Raw genomic sequence first — 11,835 nt, forward strand, 5'->3', positions numbered from 1 at the left:
CTGGGAATCACTGACTTTAAGGGGCTTGTTTTTGGTGTGTGATTTTCAAAATTAATTTAACATGGGAAATGATAAGGATATTATATGGTATTAGATTTCTGAATGAATAGTATAGAGAAACTAGTTTGCATTGTACCTACTGTATGCTTAACAAAATAGCTGATTCATATCTTATTAGTTAAACATTGAGAATATTTTTCCATACTTGCAGTTTTTAGATACATCAATATATTTTTCTTCTATGTGAATCTGATAAATGAAATATGATAACATAAAATTAATTCATATGTTTTATATCTAGGGTTGGAAAAAGGAAAGAATTTTGGCTGAATATCCTGATGGCAGGATAATAATGGTTCTTCCTGAAGACCCAAAGTATGCTCTGAAAAAGGTAAATGTCTAGTGAAATTTCATGTAGAATGGATAATGTCTAATTTTTTATTTGAGAGAGCAGGGGAGGAACAGAGGGAGAAGGAGAAGCAGGCTCGCCACTGTGCAGGAAGCCTGACAAGGGGCTCAATCCCAGGACCTTGGAATCACGACCCAAACCTAAAGTAGATGCTTAACCAAGCCACCCAGGTGCCTCTGGATAATGTAATTTTGTAGTTAGTTTAAGAGGGTGATGTATAACTGGCATAGCATGTTCAAACACCAGCTCTAGAAATAAAGAATAAACATTTAAAGAATATACTTAAAAATTATGCTTAAACTTATAATGGGTCTAGGATTTTGAAACAAATTTTTAGTGAATTGGTTAGTGTCCCATATTATCAGTAATTTGAGTGATGGAATAAAAGGCGTGCTAGTTTATAATGCCACATAAGTGACTTCAGAATTACAAGGGTACCTGGCTGGTTCAGTTGCAAGACTGTGTGACTGTTGATCTTAGGGTTGTGAGTTCGAGTCCCACATGGGGTGTAGAGATCAGAGATAACTTAAATAAAAAATTTAGGGGTGGGGTGCCTGGGTGGCGTAGTGGATTAAGCCTCTGCTGTCAGCTCAGGTTATGATCCCGGGGTCCTGGGATCGAGCCCCGCATCAGGCTCTCTGCTCAGCGGGGAGCCTGCTTCCCCCCACCCCTTCCGCCACCTGCCTCTCTGCCTACTTGTGATTTCTCTCTCTGTCAAATAAACAAATTAAATCTTTAAAAACAACAAACGCCTGGGTGGCTCAGTTGGTTAAGCAGCTGCCTTCGGCTCAGGTCATGATCCCAGGGTCCTGGGATCGAGTCCCACATCGGGTTCCTTGCTCGGCGGGGAGCCTGCTTCTCCCTCTACTTCTGCCTGCCTCTCTGTCTGCCTGTGCTTGCTCGCTCTCTCTCCTTCTGTCTCTGACAAATAAATAAATAAATAAATAAAATTAAACAACAACAACAAAAACCCCAAAAAACAAAAAACAACAATGACAACAACAACAACAAAAACCCCAAAAAACAAAAAAAACTTAGGGGTGTGCCTGGGCGGCTCAGTCAGTTAAGCATCTGACTCTTGATTTTGTCTCAGGTCATGATCTCAGGGTTGTGAGAACAAGCCCTGCATTGAGCCCCACATTGGACTCCCTGCTCAGTGTAGAATCTGCTTGGCATTCTCTCTCCCTCTCTCTGTGCCCCTCCCCCTGCTTTGGCTCTCTTCCCTCTAAAATAAATAAATAAATCTATTAATTAAAAATTTGAAAAATGTATTACTTTCCTTTAAAAAATTAGAATTATAGGGACGCCTGGGTGGCTCAGTTGGTTAAGCAGCTGCCTTCGGCTCAGGTCATGATCCCACCATCCCGGGATCGAGTCCCACATCGGGCTCCTTGCTCGGCAGGGAGCCTGCTTCTCCCTCTGCCTCTGCCTGCCATTCTGTCTGCCTGTGTTCGCTCTCTCCCCCTCTCTCTCTCTGATAAATAAATAAAATCTTTAAAAAATTAGAATTATAATTAAATTTTGACAACAGAAGAAATTAGCAATTGTAAAGTTTTATATTGAGAGTAAATTTTTAAACAAAAGCTTATTGTAGAAGAAGATAGAATAATAGGTCATAGAGGTTCACCTGGGTGACACAGTCAGTTAAGAATCTGACTTTTGGTGTTGGCTCAGGTCGTGATCTCAGGGTCATGAGATCATGCCCCATGATGGATTCTGCTGAGTGTCTGCATAACACTGTTTCTCCTTCTGCCCCTCCCCCCACTGCTCTTCATTTTCATAAATAAATTTTTAAAGTTATAGAAGTTCTGAAATTAAACATGAGATAAACATATAATGTTCAGAAAAAAAGATATCTGATTTATAGTTATAAGGTAGAAAATTTAAAGAAGTTCTCTTAGCTGGTGTTGAGCCAGGCTTAGTCCAAATTTAGAGTTCCATACTTTGAAGATTCAGAAAGATAATGAAGTCTGGAATCATTTTATTATATTGTGTATCTTAAGAGGCAAGAAACCATAGGATAAACTTATTTTAAAATGAGTTAATATTTTTTTTTAAGATTTTTTTTTTAATTTGACAGATCACAAGTAGGCAGAAAGGCAAGCAGAGAGGGAGAGGGGGAAGAAGGCTCCCTGCTGAGCAGAGAGCCTGATGTGGGGCTTGATCCCAGGACCCCGAGATCATGAGCTGAAGGCAGAGGTTTAACCCACTAAGCCACTCAGGCACCCATGAAATGAGTTAATATTAATTACATTTTGAAATAATATGCTCAAATGTTTTTTCATCCTCCATTTGCTTTTTCTGAAGTACCTTATAATGTAAAGCAGTATTTTTTGAAAAACTTAGTTTCACTGGAGTATGTCCAAAGTGTCTAGAAAACACAAGGAAAATGTTTTATTCTTTTTTTTAAGGTTAACTATTGGACCTCTTTAAATTTAGTAAAACATCACTTGAAAGGGTGAGCCTAATATTTGAAAATATAACTAACATTCTACTTTATCTTGTGTTTTATGACTTTTCACGTATCTTTTATTATGTATGACCGGACAATCCCAGATAACCAAATAAGTCCTCATACTACCACTGCCTAATAATATAGACAGTAACATTTAGAATGACACGTAACCATGCCACTTGTCTTGTATTTGAAACGTTGATCCTTGTCACAGAAAGAAATTTTGTTAATTAATTTTGGATTAGTGATTGACTCAATGAAAATTAAATCATGTAATTTTTGGAATTTCAACTATTACCATTGGAAATGAATAGTGGGAACTTTGCTACACCACCATATGTGGCATCAGACTTTTCTTGACTAAGAATCTTCAGGAAATGCTAATTTCCTCATTTTAGTTTCTCAGGACAAAATATTAGTAGCAATGTAGTATGTTACTACTTAGTAATCCATAATGGGTTAAAAATTAAAATCTAAGGAATTGTGAGTCATTTGCCTTCAGGAACTGAATTGTGAGTTGTGTTATGGGATACTATTCCAGTATTAGGAGGACTGGAGTTTTCATCATGTCAGAGGTATGAATACTTAACCCTCCGAGGGTTTATTTTCATTTTAAACTTAGTAGTAACACAAGTGAATGTTGGAATGAATATTTGCATTTTATTTTTTAATTGGGGAAGGAACTAATAATTGAGTACCTACAAAAACCTTTGACCCTTCAGAAGCTCGAGTTTATCATATTTGACTTTGACTGTAATTCTAGGAGGTAGACTAGAAGAAGCACAGTTTGATGCCATATTAGCATTATGGATTCAAAGCTCTGTTCCCTGGTTTTCTTGATGTCCAGTATCTGACATAGGAGAGTTACCTTCGAACTTACTTTCTTGCATATACATTTGCAAGGGACCGTAGACCAAGAGATGTTGGATTTAAGTAAGATAATATTTATAAAGTACATAGTATCTGGCCAGTGGTTGTTAAGAAGTAAATGTGTGTTTCTTCCTCTGTGCCCACTTCCGTTTTACTGATGAGAGTACTAACTAAGGCTTGGGAAGAAAAGTGCCTTGCCTGGCTAAGATTCCAGTGAAGTTCTCCAATTCACAAACCCATGATGCTTCTAATGCTCTAATGTTCTTATTCTCTATTGTAGGAGCTCTCAATTTTCTTGTTAATTAGACTGCAAGGCTTGACGTTACTGTCCAGTTCTTTCCCCATTTTGCACATTGTTCCACAGGCCTTGAAAACCATTATTGGTTAACATAATCATTGGAAAGAACTCTTCTTTAGGCAATATCCTGCTTGGAATGAAATACTCAACTTACTGAACTGAAATAGTATGTCTTAACATGTATACAATGCTTTCTTTCATTGTTACAAAAAAATACTGTTTTTTATTTGGCAGGTTGACGAGATTAGAGAGATGGTTGATAATGATTTAGGTTTCCAGCAGGCCCCACTAATGTGCTATTCCAGAACTAAAACACTTCTCTTTATTTCTAATGACAAAAAAGTAGTTGGCTGCCTAATTGCGGAACATATCCAGTGGGTAAGTTAAGTGACTTTTTTAAAGAGTGTTCCTATGTAATTCAGTGTCTGACGAGTTGACTGTGTAATCTTGAGTAAAAGTCATGGTAAATTTACATTTTATGTATGTGAATGTGAATGTTGGTATTGCCATGTGTAGGTTTTGACTAAGCAGAGTTGTATCTTGCATGGGAATTAGTTTCTCAAGTCAGTATATAAAATAAAAATTCTGTAAATCAAAAAGTACTGTTATATTTTGTTTAGGAAGTTTCCATGTTGGATATTAATGTAATGTTTGTCTCATTCCTTAAGCACTGGAATAAAGCAGAGGTTGGCAAACTATTACCTGAGGGCAAAATCCAGCCTATTTTTATAAATTAAATTTAATTATAATATAATTACAATATAATATATATACAATATAATAGTAAGCAATGCCCATTTGCTTACATGCTGTTTCTGGCTGACTTACACTAGACTGAGTTGAATAGTTGCAATAGAAACCTGGTGGGCTTCAAAGCCTAGCTAAAATACTATCTGTCCAGTTCTTTATAAAAAGTTGCCCATCCCCAGAATAGATTACCACTTCTTTGAGCTTTAGGTTAGAAGCTGACTTGTATTTAGGGGCCAAATTGTACAAAAAAGAATCACAGTAAGGGGTATATTCACATTGGGTAAGTTACGTAGTAACAGACCAACTTAAGAGAACAGAAGATTCTAGACCCTCTAATCATGCTCATTTTGAGGAATACCTCATTTGAATTCTTCTTTCAGCTGAGTTCTTGTTTGTGAATTCAGTGCACATTGGATTTGACTTTTGTTCAGTTGGTATCTTTCTGGACATTAATAATTTCCTGAAAACATGTTTTATCAAAATTTTCTTACAAAATGTCAGAACAAGTCTTTGAGTGAGTTTCTATGTGTTAATTTTTAAAAATCAGTCTTAAGTTGTGTAGCTTTATGAATCTTGCTGTTTATATTTAAAAAATTGATTTAGGGGCGCCTGGGTGGCTCAGTGGGTTAAGCCGCTGCCTTCGGCTCAGGTCATGATCCCAGGGTCCTGGGATCGAGCCCCGCATCGGGCTCTCTGCTCAGCCGCGAGCCTGCTTCCTCCTCTCTCTCTGCCTGCTTGTGATCTCTCTCTGTCGAATAAATAAATAAAATATTTCAAAAAAAAAAAAAGATTAAAAAATTGATTTATATGAATAGCTGTGATAAGGTAATTTGTGGATATAAATTTGATATAAAATGACTTGTAGAGTTTGCCATATTGAAATTGAGTTAATTTTACATAGTGTATACCCTTGTGTTTTTTTAAATTTCTATTCTCCCAAGTTCTAAAAATGACTTTTGCAGTGTTTAGAGGATAGTTATGTAATGTTCGTTAATTCTTCATCGTGTTGTCTCATTGTTTTAAGATTTGTACCATGTTCCATCAGAAGGTTGGCTGTGGTCCAACTAGACTGATAGAGGAGATGCTATGTTTTTTATAGCACTTTATTTTTCTTTGTTTTTTTTTTTTCGTTTGTTTGTTTTGTTTTTTTAAAGAGATGGGAGTGTGGGGAAAGCAGCTTTTTAAATTGATTCTTCTGCCATCCCTCCTCGTAATTCTGCACAGCTGTCACCCCTAGAACTATGGCAGCGATCACAGAAACAGTTGTTATGATTGCTGAGTTCTTGATGTGTACTTTTGCTTGTCCTTAGAATGTGGGAGGTAGAGAAAAATAAGGACCAGCCCTGCTGGGCAGGGTATTTTGTATGTATTACCTTATTTAATTTCTCTACAATTTTCTGAGAGAAGTGGTAGATATCTCTAGTTTATAGATAAGGAACCCAAATCTTAATTTGTTGACTGCTTTTGTGGTCATAACTAGTAAGTGAATTAGAACAGAATGTAGAGTCAGGTCTGTTTCCTGAAGTAAGAAGTAAAGCATAAATGGCCCCCATAGTTTGTTAAGCCGGACAAATGTAGCAGCCTTTGCACTAAGGTCAGTACTAGACAGTTGCTAATTCATATTCTCACTTTAAAATTTTTCCGTCTTTAATTTTGATACCTTAGGGGTACAGAGTTATAGAAGAGAAGCATCCAGTTATCAGGTCAGAAGAAGAAAAAGTCAGATTTGAAAGGCAGAAAGCCTGGTGCTGCTCAACATTACCAGAGCCTGCAATCTGTGGGATCAGTCGGATATGGGTGTTCAGCATGATGCGTCGGAAGAAAATTGCTTCTCGCATGATTGAATGCCTGAGGTAACTGAATGTCATTCTTCAAGTCCTTTTCTGTAGTTTTAAGATTTAAGTGGATTTTTCATATCAAGATTGGCATTTAATCTTAAATGTATAACTTCTATTTTAATTCAAAATTTGCATAAGATTGTCAGTATATTGGATCTTTGTTTTTTATGTGAATTTAATCTGGGGGTGGGGGGGGCGCGCAAGCACTATCAGTTAAATCCTATTAAACTATTTTTACTTACTTGTCACTAATGGTATTAGGCCAAAATAATCCACTTATTTCAAACTGTTCAGTATTGGAGAATTTTTAAGATAACCAAATAAATGTGGGAAGGTTTTTTTGGAATTAAAAAAAAAATGCTTTTACAAAAATTTGTCTTAAATTAAGAATATCATTTGTAAATTATCTAAGTCTCCTACTAGTTTTTTCTTTTTGCTTTTGTTGCTTGATTTTAAATTAAATGTATAGAGGAAGACTCAGATAAATTGCACGTTTTGTTTTCTGTTCTTTCAAGCACCTTTGCCAAAGGGTTAATGGAGGTTCATATTAATGCAGATGATGTTTTATTCCTAGAATCCTTGTCTATTATCTGTAGATACAGCTTTCAAAGTAATCCATCATTGTTGGAAGTTCCTAACTAAGGCTCTAGGAATCTTAGAACCTTAATGTGTTTGGTTTTTCCTTCTTATTTTATTATAGGTAGTGATCCAGGAGGGCTCAGGTCTACTCACCCTTGTCATGGCAAGAGGCGGGTCTTATTTTAGCTCTTTCAGAACTAAACCTGGAAAATGCAGCTGTTTAAATAATTGTCCGATATATGAGGATATTGCTCCTCCTTTAAATCTTGTAAATTTAGGTCTTATGACAATCCTAAGTTTATAAAAACGTTAAACAGGATAGCCATTGCCTTTGTTCTGTGCGATAATGCGATGCCCCCATAAGCTTCCTGTTAAAACTCATACAGAGTTTCTACTTTTTTCATTTATTGTTCTTATGTACCTAGCTCACTTTGTTAAGATTACAGTGTGAAAATTCTAATAGTCTGTATCTTGGCTAAATTAAAAAATTGTTTTTAAATAGCTTTATTGATATAATTACATAGCATAAGACTTATCTCTTTAAATTATATAATTCATTGGGTTTTAATGTATTCACAAGGCTGTGCAGCCATCACCACTGTCTAATTCCAGAACATTTCCATCGCTGTCCCCCCCCCCCCCCCCAAAAACCCACACTCATTAGCAGTCATTCCCCATTTCCCTCTCCCTTACCTTTTGGCGGTCACGAATCTACTTTCAGTCTGAATGGATTTTCCTGTTCTGAACATTTCATACAACGAATTCCTGTAATATATGACCTTTGTTGCTGGTTTCTTTCCTTCTTAGCATGCTTCAGAGCTCATCCATGCTGTAGCATGTGTTTGTGTGCTTCATCCCTTTTTTTATTGCCAGATAAAATCCTGCTGTGTGGATGTGCATTTCATTTATCCATTCATCAGTTGATGAATGTGGGGTGGGGTGGTTACTCTTTTTTGGCTGTTAGGAATAATCTGTAAGCATTTCATGTACAAATTTTTGTTTATTTTTATTTCCCTCTGTAAGTAGAGAAATATTTGCATTTTTTAAAAGATTTTATTTATTTATTTGATAGAGATCACATAGTAGGCAGAAGAAGCAGGCAGAGAGAGGGGGGAAACCGGCTCTCTGCTGAGCAGAGAGCCCGATGCGGGGCTCGATCCCAGGACCCTGAGATCATGACCCAAGCCGAAGGCAGAGGCTTAACCCATTGAGCCACCCAGGCGCCCCGCATTTGCATGTTTTATTTCTCTTGGTATATACCTAGGAGTAGAATTGTTGGGCCATATAGTAAATGTATGTATAACATTTTGAGGAGCTGCCAAACTGCTTCTCAAAGCAGCTATACTATTTTACAGTCACACCAGCAATATATGAGGGTTCTAATTTCTCCACATCCTCACTAGCACTTGTTATTGTCTGTCTTCTTAATTTTAGTCATCCTAGTGAATATGAAGTGGTATTTCATTTTGGGTTTGATTTACATTTTCCTAATGGCTAATGAGCATCTTTTCATGTGCTTATTGGCCATTTATGGATATTCTTTGGAGACTGCCTATTCAAATCCTATGTCCGTTGTTAAACTAGTTTATCTTTTTCTTATTTTAATAGTTTTTTATATATTCTGGAGAGAAGTCCCTTATCAGATATAAGATCTGCAGATATTTTCTACCTTTTCATAGCTGTCTTTTCATCTTCTTGGTGTCCTTGAATGCACAAAGTTCTTTAATTCTGAACTCCAAATTACATATCTTTTTCTTTTGTCACTTGTGTTTTTGGTGTCCTAAGAAGCCATTTCCTAATGCAAGGCTACAAAGATTTATACCTGTATTTTCTTCCAGGAGTTCATAATTTTAGTTCTTACATTTAGGTCTTTGACCATTTTAAGTTAATTTTTGTGTATGATGTGGGATTGGATCCAACAACTTTCTCTTTTTCATTCCAATCGTCCCTGTGCCATTTATTAAGCTGACTGTTCTTTTCCATTGAGTGGTCTTGGCATCCAAAAATCATTGATTGTGAGGATTTATATCTGGACTCTTCAGTTCTATTCCATCAGTCTATTCTTATGCCATAGCACACTGTTTTTAGTTCTGTAGCTTTGTAGTATGTTGCAAAATAAGGAAGTGCGAGTTCTTAAGTTTTATTCTTTTTCAAGATTCGTTTGACTGTTGGTGACTCTTCCAATTTCATATGAGATTTAGGACCACCTTGCTAATTTCTGGAAAGCCAGCTGTAGTTCTTTTGATTCATAAACATGGCATGTCTTTGTATTTATCTAAGTTTCTGGATCTTGCACTTCTTTTATTAATCTTGAGTATTCTCCTGATGTTATTATAAATGGAATTGTTTTTAAAATTTCATTTTGGATTGTTAATTTCAAGTATATAGAAATTCAGTTAATTTTTTAATATTGCTCTTGTATTCTGCAGCCTTGCTGAACTCATTTTTTTAATTAGATCTAATAGTTTTTTTGTGAATTCCTTAGGATTTTTGTGTGTATACATATAAGGTCATCCAGAAAGAGGTAGTTTTATTTCTTCCTTCCTAATCTGTTTTTTAATTTCTTTTCCTTGTCTATTCTGGCTAGAGCCTGTAGTGAGTAAGTACACTGTTAAATAGAAGAGGTATAAACAGAGAGCTTAGCTTGTTCCTGATCTTTGGGAAACAGTTTTCAGTCTTTCACATTAACTTTGATGTTCTCTGATACTCTTTATCTGGTTGAGGAAATTCCTTCTACTGAGAATTGTTAAATATTTTTATCATGAAAAGGTGTTGGGTAAATGGTTTTTAAGACCATTGTTCCTTTCTTTTTTTTTTTTTTTTTTTTTTTTTAAAGATTTTATTTATTTATTTGACAGAGAGAGATCACAGTAGGCAGAGAGGCAGGCAGAGAGAGGGGAAGGGAAGGAAGCAGGCCCCCGCTGAGCAGGGAGCCCGATGTGGGACTTGATCCCAGGACCCCGAGATCATGACCTGAGCCGAAGGCAGCGGCTTAACCCACTGAGCCACCCAGGCGCCCCCATTGTTCCTTTCATAAATATTTTTCTACCTTAGATTATTAATAACCTAGAGGAGCGATTATTTTTAGCAATTTTTAGAACATATAACATTACCTAAAAGTTTTACTGGTCAAATTTTACTTGATAGGTTTTTCCAGTTTTAATGATAAAAATACTAATTTCTTTTCTTTTTCTTTTACCCTTCCACACCCCCCTCTTTTTTTAATAGGAGTAACTTTATATATGGCTCATATTTGAGTAAAGAAGAAATTGCTTTCTCAGATCCCACTCCTGATGGAAAACTATTTGCAACACAGTACTGTGGCACTGGTCAGTTTCTGGTATATAATTTTATTAATGGACAAAATAGCACCTAAAACAAATTTGTGCCTGCAGTACTAGAAGACATCTACTGAAGAGAATGGATTGGTTGCTGACTTTAACCAGGAACTAGGGCCATTTTTATTACAATGAACTCAGGACTGGCAACAACCATAAGGTTGTTCCATTTTCATAAAATTGGAAACAATGCAGTAATAGCTTATTATTGTTTTGTTTTTTAAAGAAGATATTTTATTATCTTTTACAGAAATTTATGATTGATGTATTTTATCTATAGTTATTTAGACATGTTTACATGCAGCAGATAATTGTTCATAGTGGACTGAAAACTAATGCAAGGACTATGGTCTCAGTGATAAGTATATTTTGAAGTTCTTAATATGGAAATATACCAGTGTAGCTTGGTACTGTATTTTTTTATATTGATCTGCTGATACCAGTTATAGTTTTAAAGATTGTATTTTTACAGAGCGGAAACCAATGTTTTGGGTTCTTATCCAAGGAGGGGGCAATATTGCACGTTAAGGAATTCAGAGCTAATTCTTAAATGGCCTGAAATACATTCTGAAGGCACCCTTGCAAAAAGGCAAAGTTCCGAATTAACAGGAAGAATTTGGGAGCTTTTTCTTCCATTTTTTTCTTTCCTATTCTTGAAGCAGGAAGAAGTGGAAGGTGGTAAAGAATTGAGGCTTTTCTTCTTGGAGAGCTATAAAGTGACTAGAATTAGAAAATACCCTCTAAAGTTTATTATTCTTTCATTCTGGTTTTATTTCTTAAAATAAATGGCACCTGGGCACTCTTAGGCTATTAACAAATCCCAAAGAGGTTTATAAAAACCTGTGGAATAGTTGTAAGCTAACTATGGATGACTTGGTATCTGCTTTGTTATTCCTCAGAAATACTACACTGAGTATATGCCCGCGTTACTGGACTTCATTTTGATACTTGTCTATCCTTCATAGTGCCCTCTACTTTTAAAGGGTTTATATGTTGAAAAACTGCTGTGGCCTTTTATGACCTGTATATAATGTAGAATAAAATAATAAAATACTTGATAGCTTTTTCTAAGTGATAAATGTGATGATAGTGTGTTGTCATTTGTGCTTTTCAGGGAGTAGTTTGATATCTTAAAACAGTTAAAACACCGGCTTTTTACAAGTTTCACCAGTTTGCCAAAGGACCAGTATGTCTGTAGCAACTCTGAACTTGGTCTTCAAAAGGCAAAATCCTACCTAACATGAGAATTTTTCTGGTCTTTCAGAGAAAGAAAGGGCCGTAGCCCAAGAATGAAGCAC

General features: G+C 36.0%; 1 protein-coding gene across 9 annotated transcripts in view; it reads left to right on the forward strand.

Moving 5' to 3' along the window:
• ESCO1 (establishment of sister chromatid cohesion N-acetyltransferase 1) overlaps window positions 1-11,616 on the forward strand; it is an 85,074-nt gene extending 73,458 nt beyond the window's left edge. For 6 of the 9 annotated variants that reach the window (XM_032309416.1, XM_032309419.1, XM_032309421.1 and 3 more), the window contains 4 exons: window positions 302-391; window positions 4,267-4,410; window positions 6,448-6,635; window positions 10,428-11,616. In XM_032309416.1, coding sequence (XP_032165307.1) covers window positions 302-391; window positions 4,267-4,410; window positions 6,448-6,635; window positions 10,428-10,575 — 570 coding nt within the window. In that variant the 3' untranslated portion in view covers window positions 10,576-11,616. Of the gene's footprint in view, window positions 1-301; window positions 394-4,266; window positions 4,411-6,447; window positions 6,636-10,427 lie in introns of those variants that run through there. The other 3 variants (XM_032309422.1, XR_004277896.1, XM_032309423.1) reach the window with 3 other exon arrangements.
• The last annotated feature ends 219 nt before the right edge of the window (window positions 11,617-11,835 follow it).

This window comes from Mustela erminea, chromosome 13 (genome assembly GCF_009829155.1).
Source record: "Mustela erminea isolate mMusErm1 chromosome 13, mMusErm1.Pri, whole genome shotgun sequence".
In the NCBI taxonomy this organism is placed as follows: Eukaryota; Metazoa; Chordata; class Mammalia; order Carnivora; family Mustelidae; genus Mustela; species Mustela erminea.